General features: G+C 41.6%; 1 protein-coding gene across 1 annotated transcript in view; it reads left to right on the top strand.

The window, feature by feature from the left end:
* Positions 1–21,031, top strand: part of cdh4 (cadherin 4, type 1, R-cadherin (retinal)) — a 221,873-nt gene that overhangs the window by 185,004 nt on the left and 15,838 nt on the right. Inside the window, exons 8-10 of the mRNA XM_061833429.1 lie at positions 12,237–12,374; positions 14,647–14,832; positions 18,794–19,047. Of these exons, the coding sequence (XP_061689413.1) occupies positions 12,237–12,374; positions 14,647–14,832; positions 18,794–19,047 (578 nt within the window). The remainder of the gene's footprint in view (positions 1–12,236; positions 12,375–14,646; positions 14,833–18,793; positions 19,048–21,031) is intronic.

The following is a 21,031-nucleotide window of genomic DNA, read 5'->3' as shown; positions in this document are numbered from 1 at the left end:
ATGTAAACCCAGCACAGCGACACCAGCATATTACACTACTTCCCCCTTACTCTCCTAATGAGGGAGGTCACTCAGGGTTCATCTATGTTCATCAGGCGGTTGAAGGCAGCAGATTTTTCTTGCTGCAAGAAACTCTAGAGGAAATCTGGATAATAAATTCACAAAAACGTTTCAATTCGTATGCTGTCGTAGTGACTGTAATTTCATCTCATAATTTACTTGGTTGATTTTTACAACAGACATAAAAGCACCATTGATTGTGTCTCATAATGTTTATATTCTGAGGAGTCCCACTGGTCCTTCTTACCACTAAAACTAGTGAGCCAAGACTTTTGAAATTAAAGCTGGATTTAGCAATATAAAGTAAACAGGTTTAGAAAAGTTGCAGTTAAAATCTCAAGAAGAAACCCTGAATGTGGTGGCATGGTGAGCGACTGGTTAGCCCATTTGCCTCACAGTTCAGATGATCCATGTTCAAATTCGGCCTCGCCTGTGTGGAGTTGGCATGTTTTCCCCATACCTGTGTGGGTTTACCCCAAGTACTCCGGTTTCCTCCCACATCGCAAAAACATGCATGGTAGGAATTAGCTGAAGACTCTAAATTAAATTGCCCATCGGTGTTAATGTGAGTGTGAATGGTTGCTTGCGCCCTGCGATTGGCTATCGACCAGTTCAGGGTGTACCCCACCTCCTGTCTGATGACAGCTGGGATAGGCTCCAGCACTCCCGTGACCCTCATGAGGATAAGCATTAATGAAGATGAATGAATGAATGAATAAACTGTGAATCTAATGAACAAAACATCTCATCCTATTGTTTATTCCTCATCCAGAGTTGGCATGCTGACGATAATGTGTTCCATTTTTGGGACCACAGAGGTGAGTGAACATGGGCCAGCTTTGTGTTCCCGGTCTCATTTTGGCCCATGCAGAAGCAATAGCAGCTAATGAGAGGCAGAGGAAATGTATTCATTAGAATATATCGAGTCAATCTGTGTGCTACCTGCTTATGCTGATATGATCATCTCAGTAAAAAATTGACACAACGGCGAGTCCTCCCACCTACTGTCAAGCTCATTAACACAAACACACTCAGTCACACAGACATGCTGTATTTGCACTGTATCTTCACACTTCACCGCCGAGTATGAACATGATAAGATCAATGTCAGGTGTCACATGGTGTTGGTGTTTAATTTGAATATTTCTGCGCTAATTAAGAGGTGAAGCAGTTTCTGTTATATTGAGGTGATGGGGTTACAGCGGGTTAGCCTAATTATCGCTTCCCCTGACATTAGGCCGTGCAGGTTATTCTTACATGCATTCTCCAGCAAATAAACACACTTGGCTTCGCTCCTCTAAACTCACATCCCTCCGCATACGCCATTCAGCAGGCTTACAATACTTCGTGTGTGTTAATCATTCCAGATGAAGATAACTGTATATTTGAAATAAAGCTGAGTTAAGTTGAGGGGTTTCTATTCTTTCTCATTCTTCTAAGTATAAAATCCCGGGGAGGAATACTTTCAAAATTCTGCTCCTTAGGGATATATTTCAAAGAACTGAAAGGTTGCATGTCAAGGTGATATTAACCATTCCTATTCTTATTAGATATTGGGCTTCTTTCCATCTGGCACAAAAAAGATGACATTATTAGATTTTCTTGGATGAAGTTGAAGGTTACAAAGACCTTACTATGCACATTTTAGTCCATTATACACAAAATCATTTGATGAGCACTTCAAACAAATATTATGAATAATAGGGAAAAGTAATGAACCAAAAACATTTTGAAAGTAAGGCTCAAAGGTCGCTGTGACATCACGTACTTCTGACCATTCTAATACTGTAACACAAGAATAGATGTGGTGTACTTGTCATCTTGTGGAATTAAGACTTTAATATATCGTAGACCTTTTCCACATCCAGGAATCTGGGTGAAGGTTTGCTGCTGGTGGAATAAAATATGGATTCACAAAGCTTGAATTGTCGCTCAGACTCCATAATGGTATATATATATACTGTATTTCTTTTTGGGTTTATCATTTATAAATATTAGGAGTCACAAAATTACCCCCAGAAAAAGAACAGAAAAAGCTTGTCTTTTTAAATATCTACATCTTGTCTGTCTGCCTAATGTTGCTAACAAGAAAGAGAAAGTGAGAACGTGTTTGTTATTGTGCTAACTTGCAAAGAGTACATCGTGTTCTTTGTGAGGTGCCATGGGGCTATAAAAGAGCCTGTTACAGTTTACATTTTAGAAGAAGCCCGATGGCAGCTGGGATAGGCTCCAGCACTCCCTTGACCCTTGTGAGGATAAGCGACTCAGAAGATGGCTGGATGGATTGATGGATGGATGGATGGATGATGGATGGATGGATAAAATCTTCAGTATGCACAATACACATCTTGGTTCTGCAGCTGACAAGATTGTAGTCTTTTTGTAAGCAGCGGGTGCTTTGGAAAAAGAGAACTGCTGTCTTTCATTACCTCCGAAAGTCTAAATCCCCCCCGAGTCCCAGCCTCGCATGGTCTGCTGTGGCGTTTTGTGATGTGGCTCTTTGCCAGACTGGCTGCAGTGCCAATGCCAGTTCTATGCAGGACTGCTTGGCCTGTGTTGTCTGCAGGGGATGAGTTCCCCCAATCTGTCTGCGTTCGTGTCTTTGGATTCCACCTGGAGAATAATTCTGTGAGTCTGCATCCTTAAAATGGGCCAGGGGCTGTATTGTGTATGAAGTTCAGAGTTATGTTACCTTGCAGCAGAGCATCCAACATCCAGGAGCAAGCCAGCAAATCCACTGGAGAATTTTGAGCAGGTTGCTGAATGAGGAGTAATGATGCATGGGAGGTGGCTGAGGCTATTTTGTAGCCAGCACTGAATCAAGAGCGCTGAAAAATATGTTCTCAATATAGTCTGAACTTTGTATTGAACCTTTTTTGACAAAGTTTCTCTTCTGGAAAGTTGCTACACTTTTTGCCCTTATTGCAATTATTGTTCGTACTCCCTTGTAAATTCTATTTTAGTCGTCACGTTAAGGTGTATTTGTGGTTTTCCTAAGCTCAGACAACATAACTTACTAAATGGATATACAGTCAATATAAAAAGTCTACGCACAAAAAAATGAGACCTACTGTAGATAAATAATTGCAAAACCTTACCCACCATGAATAAAAAGAATGTGTTTTTTTTTCCAGAGGGAATCAAGAACAAACAGATGAGATTGTGTGTTTGCAGAAGTGTACACACCTTCCAATAACTGGCCATGTTCAGAATTACCAACTACATTCAATCTCAAAATGTTAAAAATATATTAAGCCTAAACCTTCCTAAATTTAGAGTAGCATGCCTCTAATTAACCCCAAATAAAGTTCATTGGTTCTGGTACTCTTTTCATGACTCTTCTATGATTTCTGCCGTCAGATATTGCAGCACAAGCCAATGTCCACTGAGGGTTTTCAATGTTCAAAGGTATCACTCAGGAAAGTGAAGAAGAAGAAGAAGAAGAAGAAGAAGACACATAGAGTACATACACACAAAATTTGCATCTCTGCACATACAGCGTAGACATACACAAGCGATGATCTGAACCATTTTGCCAAAGAATTTCTAACTCATTAAATGTACCATCAAGCAGAATAAAGACAGTCATCATAAAGTGGTAAAAAACACAGCACAACAGTCATTTCCAAGAAATGGACATTGCTCCAAAATTGGTGGTGGAAAAACAAAGGCAAAACTAGTCATAGAGGGTGCCGAGAAGCAACAACTGCAAGAGCTGTAGGAATTTCTGACATGTAGAGACTTTTTAGTACGTGGAACAACAAGCTCGACTTCTTAGTATGCCTGGGCTATGGGGTAGGGTGGCAAGACCGAAGCTGTATTTTAGAAAGAAAAACATTCAAGCGTGGCTACATTTGAGGCATGCTGGTGGAAGCATCATGCTTTGGGGCTTTTTTTTCTCCAGCTGAAACTCGGGGCTTATAGAACGTGTCGGGAATCATGAAAATTCCAGTTACCAGTCAATGTTTATCCAAAATCGTCAGACACGGGGAGAACATGCAAACTCCTCACAGGAATTTGAAACCCAGTCCTCAGAACTGTGAGGCTGACGCCCAAACCAGTCGTCCAAAATTCTCCCATGATCGTAAATATTATTGGCTAACTCTGAAAACAACCAAATGACCATTTTAAGAGGGTGTGCAGATCTGAACAACCAGATTATTTGAGGGGTTTATTTTACTTCCCCTTTTGAAAAGGGTTGTGCAGGTTATAGGTCACATTCATGGTGGAAAAAGTTTTGAGATGGTTTATCTTTGTGACATTTTTCTAGATTTAAAAGAAAGACTGGCCTTTGAACAGGGGTGTGTAGACAATTTATATAAACTATACAGTGTGTATCGGTTTGGGATAAAAGTGTAATTTTGGAAAAGAATACACCGGAAAGCAAACGACTGAGTTACTTCCGGTTTAGTTCGACATATGTTTAACATTACAAACCATCTTTGTCCCGTATAGGGCAACTCATGTCTTTTTATATTCGTAAAATTTAGGAAAAGTGACAAAAACCCTAAATCAATTTCAGCACTTCAGTAAGATTCGCTACATTAATAAAAAATGATTACTGTGATTTCACAATTTCACTCAATCACACAAATGATGAAACAGGAAGTGGATTTTTTTAGAAAATTTTATTCAATCTACAGAGAAACTTCACTACAAAAAAAACCTCTAGGTACATAAACATTTGTAAAGAAGGCTGAATTTGTGGCGTAAACTTGAATGAGAATGTGTTGAGCTATGCTGAGCCTGACAATCTCTGTTGTCATTAGTATAAACCAAAATATGTACCCATTTCTATTTGATAATTAGCATGTTGTGGTCACGTTGCGTAGAACACAATTTAGGCAAGATGATCGATCCTCCCAGTGGGTGGGAAGGGGTGCCAAAAGGGCTTTTGAGGGAAAAGGAGAAAAAAAAAATGGAATTCAAATGCAGGGTGGCCAGAGCGTTCGGGTGGGGTTGTTCGCCACATTCTCAAAGAGAACTTCCACCGCAAATCCTTTCTTCTGGATCATTCTCAGTGGCGCTACACCCACACACAACAGTGTGATTTTGGGAGCAGGCAGAGTGATTTGACGGTTCGTAACGGTCAGTTTGACAAGGAAGGCTCCGACGTTCTTGGCCCGTGTCGGTGGATCCCTATCACCTTGCGTCTCAACCGAACCCTTTGTGTTGAGAAACTTGGGCATCAAGCTACAGGAAGCTGAAAACGTTAGAAATTATCTAAAGACAATTTGTGGGGTTAGTGGTTCGCTGTGGTCCGTTTCAAAGGTGTCTGATGGGTGTTGCATTTTCTACTGCTAACTTACCCAAATATCTTTCGGGACGTTTGTTGTTTTCTGCACTAGAACAAATTTATGTTGATCTCCTATAAACTTATAAACTTTTCAAACTGTTACATGCCAAAATGAAAATGGGTCATTTTAGGGCGAGGACTGTCACATGCCACGAGACTGATCTCATCCACGTAACGTTGGGCCAACGGCGAGCCCAACTTTTGGTCAGGTTGTCCATCAGTATGTTGGCAGGGCTTGGCCAAATCCTCTTCATCACACTGCAGCTCTGTATACCTTTGGGCTTTGCCGTAATCATTGGCTGCCACCTCAAAAAACTCAGTGTGGCGCTGATCAAGTTAATTACCCCCAACTGCTTCATAGCAGAGGGGCAGGAGTGCAGAGCTGCTAACTCACACACATTTTCAGAATATGCAAATAATGAAAGATTTCCTTTGGTGTTTAATTTCTCACTAGATAAATTGAGGCACATTGCAGAGACAATCATTAAAAAGAAAATTTGTAATAACTTTCCTCTTTAGTGACTAGATGCAAGATATTTGAGTACCTGGCTATTTCTTATGCCTTTTAGGTTGGGTTGATGAATTTGTTGAACCAACTGATTGTTGCTTTTAAGGCGTTATGTCATCTGAGTTATAATTCATTCCAAAACTCTTTTATTGGAAAACATGTGAGAAGCTTTTCACTGATGCTTTATAGTGTTTTGATCAATTTTAATTAAGTAGTCTTATCATTTGTTCTTTCATGAGGGAAAAGAGAGCAGGCATACAGCATGTTTAACAATGTGTCCTTGTCACTTTTGTTCCATTTCTCTTTCTTCCTGGTTCTTATTCTTTAAAGCTTGTACGCTGGAGTTGTCATGATCCTGTTCAATTTATCGTGTCCTGTCTAATGTATGGTCACACTGATTAACAAACTCATGCAGCATCTATTTTTTTTTTTTTTATTGTAGCAGGTACATTGATGTGTGATTCAGTCTTTTTTTATCGAGTATGTGACCAGAGCAGTTTTTATGTGATATGCCTGCACTTTTTGGGTTGTTGTTTTGCACACTTGAAGTGTTTCGGTTCACACTGACGTACTAAAGGAATATAACTAAACCCAATGAAGCATTGTAGCTATATTGATTTTGTTATTGACTTAAACTTGAAAAATAACACTCATAAAAAAACTCTTGTACTGTATTTGCCATTGTGTTTTTAAATGATGATACTATTATTATTGCCACAAAAATTTTGCATCAGATAATGGCCCCCAAAGTCCTGTATGTGTGTACTGTATAACATGACCTGACTCATTGCTGTGATCGCTTACATCACAAGTAATCATATATACAGTACATTTCATCATTGGCATAGCATTAGTTTAGAATATGTCTATGGGATGTGAACTCGCTCAAATACAATTTTGTGAACTAGCTATCATGAGCTCAGCTGGGCCACCAGAGTAGATAAATAGTACGATTAGGTTAAAAGGGTTTTGGATTCCAGCATTTTTTTATGTCGTTTTTATTTGCTTCTTGTGTTTGGTCTGATCGTCTGCTCTCATTCAGTTTCCTGTAATAGTCCAAAACATTCATGTATGTTATGTGAGGCCCTGTAGCTCAGCGGTAAGAGCACTGGTTTGGTAAACCAGCGGTTGTGGGTTCGTATCCCACTGGGGCCTCCACTCCCTGAGAAGGGTTGCGTCAGGAAGGGCATCCGGCGTAAAAATTGTGCCAAACATATATGTGCGTTCATCTGAGATGACACGCTGTGGCGACCCCGAAAGGGACAAGCCGAAAGATACTTACTATTCATGTATGTTATGTGATTATTTTAAATTGCTATATTGTGTGGATTTTAATGGTTGTCAGTCTTTTGTTCATTGCTGTTTGAGTGATGATCACTCCATGTTGCCCTCTCACCACCTGGGAACAGGAGAGTGAGATAAGTGAGTGACGTAAAAGAGAAAATGAAAAATTACGTGCATGTGAGATTGACAGTAAGTAACCCGGTAATTTTGTCTGTAGAAGATTACTGCCAAATCCACAAAGGAAACATGAATTTCAAGTCTGACTTTTTTTCTTGTTAGTCTCTCTAATTCACTCATTTTTACTCTCTCTGATTGGCACCTTACACAACACCAAGCAGCCTTCTTAAATGTAATTTTTCGTGACCTTTCAGTTTGTCCCATTAGGGGTCGCCACAGCGTCTTTTTCCATGTGAGCCTATCTCCTGCATCATCCTCTCTTTTCCACGTGCACATATCTTATCTTCTGCATCCTCCTCTCTAAAACCAAGTGTCCTCATGTCTTCCTTCACAACATCCATCAACCTTTTCTTTGGTCTTCCTCTCGCTCTCTCTTCCTTGGCAGCTCCATCCTCATCCTCTTCTACCAAGATACTCACTGTCTCACCTCTGAACATGTCCAAACCATCGAAGTCTGCTCTCTCAAACCTTGTGTCTAAAACATCCAACTTTGGTTGTCCTTCTAATGAGTTCATTTCTAACCCTATCCAATCAACTGACTCCTAGTGACAACCTCAACATCTTCATTTCCGCCACCTCAAGTTCTGCTTCCTGTTGTTTCTTCAGGGCCACTGTCTCTAACCTGTGCATCATGGCCGGCCTCACCACAGTTTTATAAACTTTGCCCTTCATCCTAGCAGAGACTCTTCTGTCACATAACACACCAGACACCTTCTGCCAGCTGTTTCAACCTGCTTGGAACCATTTCTTCACTTCCTTACCACACTCACCATTGCTCTGAAGGGTTTACCCCAAGGATTTAAAATCTGTCTCACTCTTCCCCCTTCACCCCTCTCATTCATGCACATATTGTCACGCCCCATCGAAACGGAGGTAGGACCCAAATGCAGGAGTCGGGAGACACAGATGTAATTCGGGAAAAATGTTTATTATTCCAAGGTCGTGGATCGGCCAGGCAGTCAAGTGCAGCAGCGGTAGTCAGGACGTCGGGCGTAGAGAGCAGGTCAGTGGGCAGGCAGGAGTCGGTACACGGGAGAACGATCAAAGCAGGCAGGAATATCAAGGGGGTCAGGCTTACGGGGTCGGACGGAGAATAAGCGGAGGTCGGTACACACGGGAATATGATCAGAGATACGGGAGTGCTGGAACGGGGCGTGAGTTGCAACGATCTGGCGCCAGACCAGTTGTCCCCATGGTCCTATATGCACTGGGCCAGCATGAGGTGCAGCTGTGCGCCTCCCAATCAGCGTGAACACGTGGGCACCCGCACAGCCAGGGCTGGACCGGCAGGACCATGAGAGAACCCCCCCTCTAAGGCATGGCTCCCAGACTGGTGGCCATCCAGGCCATCAAGCGCGAGGCGCATCCGGGTGGTCGCCAGTGGCGTGGAACGACCGCATGCCAGTCGCCGTCGAAGCAGGAACGGGGGGCAACCATGGACCGGTTGCCGACAAAGCAGGAACGGGTGGCGTCGAAGTAGGAGCATGAGGCAGACTCGGGTCGGTCGCCGAAGAAGCAGGAGCATTGAACGGCCGCGGACCGGTCGCCGCCGGTACTCCTGGAGACGTGACTTGTTCTGGAGTCCGTTACCACAGTGATGTGGACCTTGCTCGGTCGCGGATCTGTAGGCATTGCAGCGTGAACCTGAGTCAGCAGCGAGTCAGTAGCACCCGCGACGTCAGCGTAGCTCGGCTGGTTCTCTAATACTTGCCGAACCTGGGCCGTGAGGACCGCCAGTTCGGCGCTCTCCCGCTCTATCTCCACCTGCATTTCGCGGTAGAACACCTCATGATTCAGCGGCCCCTCCTCCCTCTGGGCTGGAAGCTTCTGCCGGTTTAACCGTTGCCGGTGAGGAGTGGGTGGGCGAGGACGGCGTCTTTGTTGCTGCGCAGCGGGAGGCACAATGGAGCGCCCGGCATGGACGTCTCTTCTGGCCGCCACACGGAGGTCCCGGGTAGATGGCCAAGCGGGTTCCCACAAACGGATTGGGGAACTCGGACCTACCAGGCGAAGACACTCGGGAGATGGAGACGCGGGGAGGTGAGACAAACTGACTGGGATTAACGATCGGGCGAAGAGATTCATAGTCGAAATAATCTGAGTCATAGTCAGCCAGCCGGTCATACAAATCAAGGTCCTCCTCATAGTCCGAAAAATCAGAGTCCAGAAGAATATGAGGTGTTGGACGGGTCGTGGTCGGGACGTATTCATAGCTTGCCGGCGGAGCGTGTGACAGGGAAGCGAGGACGTCATGGAGCCTACCCGGATCGGACAGGCTTGGTCCTCCGGCAGTTGGTCTACCTTGCATCGGTCCCAGCGACATCGGGTCTTTCCTGCTGGGTCCTGTTTTGGCCAGATCGTTCTGTCACCATCCATGGAAACGGAGGTAGGACCCAAGTGCAGAAGTCGGGAGACGCAGATGTAATTCCGGAAAAACGTTTATTATTCCAAGGTCGAGGATCGGGCAGGCAGTCAGGTGCAGCAGCAGTAGTCAGGACGTTGGGCGTAGAGAGCAGGTCAGCGGGCAGCAGGAGTCGGTGCACGGGAGAACGATCAAAGCAGGCAGGACTATCAAGGAGTTCAGGCTTACGGGGTTGGTCGGAGAACAGGCGGAGGTCGGTACACACGGGAATACGATCAGAGATACGGGAGTGCTGGAACGAGGCATGAGTTGCAACGATCTGGCGTCCTCATGGTCCTATGACACATATATTCTTCATATATACCAACCAAAGTGACATCATCGAACAATCAACAAAATTCAAATCAACCTTCAGTTATGCTGAAAACTGAACTGTTGGACTCTGAAATTTGACTTTGAAAAACACCATTTTCATGTATACAAAATGCTTTGGGATTTTGTGAGAAAGAAGTACTAGACACAAATTGAACTGTTCAGTATTTCTACAGGACTCATTAGAGAACCTCTTACTAGCTTGTTTGGCCACTTTTGGACAACAGAGTGCACTTTGGATCTGTAGGTGTGCATGCATGTGTTTCCTTTCCCACCTGTTCCATCTCAATGGAACTACAGTGTCGATATACATGTGTGCTCTAGAAGGGCCATAAATAGCAAACTCCCCTTTGATGAGAAATTTTAAAAAAAAACTCACAGGTGAGAGGGTGCATCATTCTTGTCCCCAAACATATGAGATCTCCACCTGCTGGCAGTCCTCAATGAAATTATTCCTCTGGCAATATCTGTATTGATGTGCTTGGCTTTTAATGAGAATGCCAAGAAAGTCATTTAATATGACGTACTTTATGAAGGGGATATGTTATTGATATTTAATTATAACACTGAAAGAGGTCAGGTTGGAACAAACATGATTATGCTTGTTTGGGTGTGGAGTAATGAGCATTTTTGCACTTTATGATTAGTCAAGAGAAGCCTGATAATCTCAGTTGGGTTTTTGAACTGTCTTGGTGACGCAGATGAATCTACAATTAGATGCATCTTAAATGGGTGCGAGAATGACACTTGCGTCGCTAGAATTAAAGAAACGGAAATGAGGTGAGGATATGATGTGGAAACATTGTGATGGATCAAAAAACGATCACAGAATGTGGCTGACCAAGAGCACCCATTGAAGTTAGGAAAATAATGATAAAATATTATGAAGTTCTCACTACCTGAGCATGATGTCACAACCCCCAGCCTCCTGCTTCCCGCTTTTTTACCAAAAAAAAAAACTATTTTTATCATTCTTCCGTCTAACGGTCCTTGATATCATTAGTGTGCAGAGAAGCTTTTTTAACTATCTTGACAACACCAAATTATCAATGAGATGCACTGCGTATGTTCAACAAAGCAGTAGGCTCTGCTGACACCGGGCCTGTCCTTGATGTCCACTTTATTTCTGTGCCCTGACTACGTGGATGACTGGGAAGACTGAGAAAGATATCACATAGTAGCTATGTATACTGTAATGTATTGCTTTGGAAATTGACAGACACTAGTTGATTTGGAGCAGTGCAACAGTATACATATTACACATAATACAGACCAACCAGCCATTCAAATTGAAATATACAATAGAATATAAACTACCTCCATGTGAACAAAAAATATCAGGGCAACATTTGGTCGGTGCACACGTGTCATGAATCTGAGGCTGCTTTGCGTTTTCGCTCTTCTTGTGCGCAAAGAGCATTTGTAAGCATGTCTCAGTAAACGAGGCCCATTGTCTTCTTGGGTTACTTTCAGTGCCATGGACAGCTTCCACACTGAGCTGCTTCACTTCATTTGCAACATGTTTATGACAAGCCTTCTGAACGTTCAACAGCTAGACTGCATACGTGTAGCAGATGTCTGTAATTTAGTTTTGTCTAGTCAACTTGAAAATTCTGAAAGTCATAACTACGAATTTCCTTTCCACAGTTGGCACTTTAGGAATCTGTAACATCATTTCTCCTTGTACAACTTGTACAACGTACAAATGATTTTACTTACAGATTATAGATATCGCCAACTGGAGTTACAGACAACTACAATTCCATCTGTTGAACACATCCGTTATTCACTTGCGAGTCTTGTCGGCTGAATAATCGATACAGTATCTGTAATGACAAACTCCATAAATATGAATAGCAAAAGTGATGGGATTTGTCCTTGGCAAAATTAAGTTGCAGGTACCAGTTTTGATCTGAAATGAATAAATTATAGATAGATAGTTTTTGACTTGTCACTATTCTGTTACAGATATGAAAACAACTATTCAAAATGTAAATACAACTACAGTATTTCGAAAGATCCCGTTGATTTCTACATTGTTAATTCAGGATAGTCAAACTTACCTTTTAAATGTTAAGAAGGCTTCCCATCCAGGTTAAATTGTTTGTATGTATAAAAACAAGTTTGGTGATGTTTCACCCTTAACCTTGTTTTTTTCTCTCCATTTTGCTCTCCAGAAAGTCTCCCAGTACACCATCATTGTCCAGGCCACCGACATGGAGGGAAACTTAAACTTTGGATTGTCTAACACAGCCACAGCCCTCATCTCCATTACCGACATCAATGACAATCCCCCAGAACTGACTGTCAGGACGGTGAGTCCAAAACTAAGAAACTAGGACATGAGTGAATGTGCTTCATATCTTATTTAGAATTTCTTGGGGTATAGTAAAAGTGTCCCGGTGAGGTTTTAGTGTTACATGATGCCTTCACACAACATTTAACACAAAGAATTAGGTAAATATGACTGCTCTAGGAAAACATTTTACCTTGTAACTGGAGGACATTTTGTCAATATTGCCAATGCTATCGTAGCAATAATGGAATTTGATTTTATACTTTTGGGAAGGCTTAGATGAGTCAAATGTAGTCATATAGTGTAAACAAATACAGTACAAAAACAACTGGTAAGCACATCCCCCTCACAGTTGTGAGGACCTGGGTTTGAATCTGCCCTGTTTGTGTGTTTTCCCCATACCGGAGTGGGTTTCCTCCGGGTAGTCCAGTTGCCTCCTACATCCCAAAAAGATGTATGATGGGTTAATTGAAGACTCTAAATTGTCCATAGGTGTGAATGCCAGTGACAATGTTTCTTTGTTTGGATGTTCCCTGTGTTTTTGACGCTTCAGGGTGTGCCCCGCCTTTTGCCCACAGTTAACTGAGATGGGATTCAGTACACCCATGACCTTAGTGAGGATAAACATTATAGAAAATGAATGGAGTACAAGAAAAAAAGCACGGACACTGAAAACAGCAAAGTGACAGCTAGTGAAACACTGTGTGACAATCATCCAGGGACAGACGTATGTGTGTTTTTGACAAGTAACATTTACACACACATACTGTATCCTGTACATTTACCTTATTTTCCAGTATGTCGTGTGTATTCTGAGAATCATAAGGGATACAGTTGTTTTCTCCATCAGAAGCCACAGGCAGAGTAAGCAGTGTCAGCATCACACAAAGTGATCCTCCTCCCCCCCGGCTCCGCTGTTGTCCCCCACATGCCAGGACAGTTCCATCCGCGTGCTCTGATAAGCGCTCCCCAGATGTCCGTGCTAGAGCTCACCAAACAAGACTGCCACTCCTCGCGAAACTGCCCTGTCCTCCATCTGTGTGACTCACTGCAGTCCTCGCTATAGCAGCCAACTGCAGTGTTGTGCATCAACAAACTCACGAGAGTTTGGAGAGTTATGACATGTACTGCATCAACTCATTTGTTACTTCATTATGTAAATGGTGCTATCCAATGTGATCAACTGCGACTTTATAGTTAAAAAAAATGGTATGTACTTTTTCCTTAATTTTCACATTTATACAGGAATAGGTACATACGAAAACATGAGGGGTACTACATTTTCCTCAAAAGTCATCTTTGATAGGCTGAAAGAATAATAATATGAAATGGACATATTGACAAGACTGATAGGCTGAAAGAATAATGATATGAAATGGACATATTGACAAGATATTAGGATGCATCGACCATACTGCGGGGGGTGGCAGAAAAGGAGCTGGCGATGGGAGAAAGTTGGGATTGAGAGCAAAGAAGAGACGAGAAGAGGAACCGGGTGGCGCAGGCACTACATCAGTCCTATAATGATCAAGCCATTAGTGAACAGCAGCTGGCAGATACGCTCCATAAACATGTTTACCTCTTCACAAGAGGAAAAATGGATCATCATTGGAAAACGAGAGGCTTTTACATGCATGTGCATGTCACTAAGTTTCCTCCAAAAGATACTTGTTTCAGATTGTAATTTAACATGGAGTCAAAGATTTTTTTTTTTCTTCTCCTGTGTGCCACAATTGCAGTACTTATTGAATTCCACATTAGGACAAAGATTTGACAGATCGCAACACAGTAGTTGAGTCGATAAAATATGTCTGCCTTTCAGTTCTAGGGTTCTAGTTTCAACTGATGGATGAAGCTTTCATGTTTGGAGCTGGCATGTTCTTTCCATGCTCGTGTGGGTTTTCTCAGAGTACAACAGCTTCCTCACAAATTCCCAAAACATTCCTGTTTGACTAATGGAATATTTGAAGTTCGCCCAGAAGTGTGAATGTGATTTTTTTTTTTTGGACAGTATGTGTCCTGTGATTGGCCAACGATTGGTCCGTGGTGTACATAACCTGGGACTCCTCCAGTTTGTTTAGATGACCCACAAGAGATGTATAAAATGTCTAACAGGTGGATTGGATGAATACAAAAAATGTGGACCTCACTTTGAGTAGTGGATACGTGTCACCTTATCTTTAAATGTAACGTACACAACACCAAAAAAAAGCTTTTACCCAAAAAGAAAATAACAATCAAGTTTTTAAAATGTCGGGGTTTCTCATTCTTTTTACTCTCACACCGTACAGTTTTCCGGAGAGGTGCCAGAGAACAAGTTGAATGTGGTCGTGGCCAACTTGACGGTGGTGGACAGGGATCAGCCTCACAGTCCCAACTGGAACGCTGTCTACCGGATTGTTAGCGGAGACCCCTCTGGACATTTCACCATCCGGACAAACCCCATCACTAATGAGGGAATGCTGACTGTCATAAAGGTGAGTGCTGAAATGTTTGATGTGATTACAAAGAGCTCAAGGTAATGACAGTAAAGCAAGGATGGACAAAATATGGCCTGTGAGCTGCATACAGCCCCGTCTAGTTTAAATTCAGCCTACTTTGAATTTACATTGTCAAATGACCTGTCATAATGGTTGCATTAATTTAGTTTTCTTTTCCCTAAAATGTGTTAATTTGAATATATTTATTCCATTCATTCATTCATCTCCCATTCCGCTTATCCTCACGAGGGTCACGAACATTTTCTATTCATTATCTCATTAAATTGCTGCTTCGTGTAATTATCTAATACAATGATTGATATTTATCAAATAAACAATTTTGCATGCATACACTGTATATATGTTTTGTTTATTAATGAATTTCAATTTGGCTAATAAATTATGAAAAAGAAACCTTGTTTTAACAATTTTATAGCAGGGTGGCAGGGTGGGGGACTGGTTAGAACATTGAGCTCACAACACTGAGGACTGGGGTTAAAATCCCACCCCCACTGGTGTGGCGTTTTTTTTTTTGTGTCCTCCCCGTGCCTGCGTGGGCTTTTTCCTTCTTCCCACATCCCCCAAACACGCATTCATTGGAGAGTCTAAATTACCCCTAGGTGTGATTGTGAGGCTGACTTCTATGTCTCTATCGGCCCTCCGATTGGCTGGTAACCAATTCAGGGTGTACCCTGCTTCCTACCAATAATCGCTAGGATAGGCTCGAGCACTCTCGTGATCCTTGTGAAGATAAGCAACTCAGAAATTGGATAGATGGATTTTGCAGCAGGCATAACCATTTTCATTTTATTTTAACCTCACCTACAAATGACCTGGTTCATCTGTCCTCTTTAAAAATCAAATGTGGCCCTTGAGCCCTTGAGTTGATGCACCCCTGCTTAAAAAGGTATGTTCAGCGATTAGTACTTGTACAGGACATCATCTGATGAGTGCTGTACTACAGCAGATCAGCTGTGATAATTGAAATCAGTGGAAATGAACTTTAATGCCAATAGATTTGATTATTTATTGTGCAATTTGTAGAACAAATTCCAACATGCCAAATTTAAGACAGAAAACAGATGTAGTACACAGCACAAACAACCACCCAAAGGAGGAGCTGTTCTTACTGAATATGAATGTTTGTCTTTTGTGGTAAATAAATTAGATAAAATTAACAAGTTGTGGATCCAAACTGAATTGCAATTATTCTTTTAAAATACCATCATAATTGTGAAAATAAATCAAATACGTGTGGCAGGACACGACTGCTAAATGTGGTTTTATAGTTCATTATGAAATGCCTTTGTATTGAGTACTATAACTGTACTCACAACTATTACAATGGTGGTTTTCATAGTTTTTGTCGGATAGTGATCTTACTGCAAAGTAAAAATTGTAGATTGACTCCGAGGTGAGATGTAATATCTCTGTATTATTCCAATTTAAGTATGTGTGCTGCCAAAGTTTAAAATTCTTTTTGGGATCATTTCATATGAATGTAGACATACAGTAACAAAAAAAAAAAAAAATTTAAAGCTCAGCACCCTGATAGAAATGACTAATAAAGGTGGTGGTCATCCCGTCATATAATCAATTATCTCTTCTTATATTGAAGCACTGTTTTAACACCAATATTACTGTACACTACAAAGTTATTGTTTGTGGGGGTTTTCATGGTATAAAACCCCTAGTAGAATACAAAGTAAATACCAGTAAATATTTTTTAAAAAACGTTAAAATGATTAAAAATTTCCCATTTTATCCAAATTTATCATGCCAGTGTGGCTGGTTATAGTGGCTTTGTCGACGTACAGAACTTATCATGGGACAGTCCCTCTCATGAGCCGTTGGGAAATTGTGTGGTTCCTAGTTCTGGATCTGTTGCCACTGGCGAACAGCTTAACAAAGCAAAAGAGGATAACTTTTACTGTACCAAAAAGAACACGTTCCAGACGCCCAAGAGCTCTTCTCAGGTAGGCACGGGAAGACCTAGTATTATAGTACAGTGAAGAAAAGTATTTGAAGACCCTGCTAGATTGCAAGATCTTAGAAATCATGGAGGGGTCTGAAATTTTTATCCTAGGTGCATGTCCACTGCGAGAGAGATAATCTATAAAGAAAAATCCAGAAATCAGAATGTATGATTTTTTTTATGATTTATTTGTGTGATATAGCTGCAAATAAGTATTTGGACACCTGTCTATCAGCTAGAATTCTGAGACTCAAAGACCTGTTAGTCCAGCTTTAAAAGTCCACCTCCACTCCATGTATTATCCTGAATCTGATGCACCTGTGTGAGGTTGTTAGCTGCATAAAGACACCTGTCCACCCCATACAATCAGTAAGACTCAAACTTGTAACATGACTAAGACCAAAGACCTGTACAAAGACACCAGAGAAAATATTGTACAACTTCACACGACTGGAAAGGGCTACGGAGAAATTGCTAAGCAGCTTGGTGAAAAAAGATCCACCGCTGGAGCAATCATTAGAAAATGGAAGAAGCTAAACATGATGGTCAGTCTCAATCACAGTGGAGCCCCATGCAAGATATCACCTCGTGGGGTCTCAATGATCGAAAAAAAAATGATAGAAAAGTGAGGAGGCCAGGACTACACGACAGGACTTGGTCAATGGCCTGAAAAGAGCTGGGACCACCGTTTCCAAGGTGACTGTTGGTAATACACTAAGACGTCATGGTTTGAAATCATGCATGTCACGGAAGGTTCCCTTGCCTAAACCAGCACACGTTAAGGCCCGTCTTCAGTTTGCTAATGACCATTTGGATGATAGAGAGGAGTCATGGGAGAAAGTTTTGTGGCCAGATGAGATCTAAATGGAACGTTTTGGTCAAAATTCCACGAACCATGTTGGAGGAAGACGAATGATAAGTTCCATCCCAGGAACACCATCCCTACTGTGAAGCATGGGGGTAGTAGCATCATGCCTTGGGGGTGTTTTTCTGTATATGGGACAGGACGACTGCATTGTATTCAGGAGAAGATGACCGCGGCCATGTATTGTGAGATTTTGGGGAACAACCTCTTTCCCTCAGTCAGAGCATTGAAGATGGGTCTTGGCTGGGTCTTTCAACATGACAATGACAATGGCATGGCCTAGCCAGTCTCCAGAACTAAACCCAATAGAAAATCTTTCGAGGGAGCTGAAACTCTGTTTTTCTCAGCAACAGACCAGAAACCTGTCTGATCTGGAGAAGATCTGTGTGGAGGAGTGGACCAAAATCCCTCATGCAGTGTGCAAACCTGGTGAACAACTACAAGAAACGTTTGGCCTCTGTAACTGCAAGAAAGGCTACTGTACTAACCCTAACATTGGTTTTCTCATGTGTTCAAATACTTATTTGCATTTGTATTACACAAATAAACCATTGAAAAATCATACATTGTGATTTCTGGATTTTTCTTTTTAGATTATCTCTCACAGTGGAATTGCACCTACGATGAAAATTTCAGCCCACTCCATGATTTCTAAGTGGTAGAACTTGTAATATAGCAGGGTGTTCTAATACTTATTTTCTTCACTGTATACCTATGACTCAGAAATGCATCAGTCGCAGTCTCTGCCTGCATTGCCAGCGGCCAATTCTGAAACTAACAGACTGTGTCAACTGCATTTAAAGTGACAAATGGAAACAATTTCCTGACACATTGTTCAGTTCTGATGGTCCATTTTACCCGATACCTACAATGTCGAAATATATATCGAAATTCTACTGTAATTTTTGTAAGTTTTTTTGGGTCTCAGAATAAAAGTTTTTGGTTTTCTATTAACAGAAATCTGAGGTTGAAGTGTGTTTCTCACTGTTTTCTGTTTTCGGGCCTTCCATCTTTTTCACAATATGATTTTTTTTTTTGTCAATGACATCATTGTCGTCACTCACTTTTATTTCTCTCCCTTCATTTGAATTGAGTTTTCCGCTTGACTTCTTTTCCAGCCAGTGGACTTCGAGATGAACCGGGCCTTCATGCTGACTGTGGTGGTATCCAACCAGGCCCACTTGGCCAGTGGCATTCAGTCATCACTTCAGTCCACAGCTGGAGTCACCATCTCAGTTCAGGATGTGAATGAGCCTCCTGTCTTTTCCGTTAACCCCAAAATGATTCGCTTCGAGGAGGGTGTTCCAGCAGGGACAACCCTTACGGTGTTTTCTGCTCAGGACCCGGACCACTTTGTCCATCAGATTGTCAGGTACTTAAAATTTGGTAGTCCACTCCATAATGATAATGAAATTTAGATAACGCAACCTGGTACACCCTGGGCTGTTTCCAGTCAACAGCAGATATTCACACCTATAGACAATCTGAGGTTTTCAATTACCATCCATGTTTCAGAATGAGGCAGAAAATGGAGAAAAACGCACAGACAGCGTGGGGGAAATTTGCAAAACCCACCATGGCCCACATCCAAATCCACAGCAATTAATAATCATATCTACAGCAAATCTAGGTTAATTGGGAGCAGCATATTGCATTATAAAATCATGGAAATTGTTACCCAAAAAAAAAAAAACAAAAAAAAAAAAATATATATATATATATATATATGTATATACATTTATATATATCGCTATATTACGTTCCACACTGAGCTGTTTTCCATCAGCATGACTATATGGGCGGTATATTATTGAATATTATATATATTATAATATATATTGAATAAGTGGTTAGTACATCGCCCTCACACTTCCGAGGTTGAGGGTTCAATGTGATTTTGAAGTCAGCTGGGATAGGCTCGAACTCACCCACCACCCTAATAAGTAGAAGCACTGTATGGATCAATCGTATATGTGCAACTAAATTCCCAAAAATCCTATAATAAGACATGGATACAGTGTGTAGTTTGTCTCAGTGGTTTCATTAGGTTTGCAAAATACCTTGAATTGTTGCTTAGAATGAATACTGCATATGAACCCTCTAGAAAGTAATTTGTGGCCCCTAGGTTTATCCATACATCCCTGTAAAGTCCTTATACATGCATATTTTTGTGTGAGCCACAAATTCCCCTGGTATTGCCAAACGTTATGTTAATTAGAAAGAATTCAGTAAATAATGGAAAATAATCTTAACTGCTAAATTGACAAAAATCATCCAGTATTAGGGCCTTGGGAGATAACTAAATTGTGATGCATTTGTATTCAAACCAATCCTTTAGAGTAGTTTTATATCAGGTTTGTGTACTTAGTCATATATCCAACAGATGCAGCATTATTTTTAGTTGCCATGAAAAAGGACTTAAAATTCAAATCTTCTGTTCTTTTGTTTTGCTTCCTGCGCACCCTCTGTGTTTATTTCTCCCAAAATGGCAAATTCCAAAGTAATTTGAAGGTTAAAACCTGACTACATTGTCCTTCTTAATGCATTGAAATGAGTCTCTTCACAGTTTGTTGCTGGTGTTTTGTCCACGGGAAGAACTTTGACCGAAGTTTTCATCCAACATTACACATTGACATTCTCGTTTGGCCCTCCATAGCCAAACTTTAAGACAGCGTTACTTCCCAGTTGCCCATTGTGGTGTGAAGAGGTCATCATTTAACGAGTGCTAAAATGTCTGTCTCGCCTGCTTGGGTCCCCCTCATCATCCTTGCTGATTCTGTTCTCCATCCGTCTTAATTTGACTGACACGCAGCAGGCATTGTGCCACCCAGGCATCGACCCAGTACACCAGACACTCCCACGTGCCCCCCAAGGCCCAGCGGCTTCATTTCACTCTGTAGCGAGTGCCACTGGGGGCTATTGATTTTTCTTAATGTCAGTCATATGACCTCTTCCACCAACAAACCCGTACAAATGTGACTGAGTGCATCTGTTCAAGTGGTCATTTCTTTATATATAAATCAAATATAAATGCAACACTTGTTTTTACTCCCATTTTTAATGAGTTGAACTCGGAGACTTTTTCTATGTACACAAAAGTCCTATATCTCTTGGATATTGCTCACAAACATCTGGATTTATGTTAGTGAGTACTTCTCCCATGCCAAGCTAATACGACCACCTCACGGGTGTAGCTGATAAAAGAGACTATTAGACATGCTAATGCACAGCCCCATGTCGCAAGGATCCGTACACAATTCCTAGAAGCTGCAAACGTCACGTCAAATGTTTGGAATGCCCTGGATCATCTTAAACGTCAACGTCTTCTGGTTCCTGTTAATATTCAGCAACATCAG

This window comes from Syngnathoides biaculeatus, chromosome 10 (assembly GCF_019802595.1).
Source record: "Syngnathoides biaculeatus isolate LvHL_M chromosome 10, ASM1980259v1, whole genome shotgun sequence".
NCBI classification, from domain to species: Eukaryota; Metazoa; Chordata; class Actinopteri; order Syngnathiformes; family Syngnathidae; genus Syngnathoides; species Syngnathoides biaculeatus.
The sequence above is the reverse complement of the archived record's forward strand: the minus strand, read 5'-3'. Positions and strand labels throughout refer to the sequence as shown.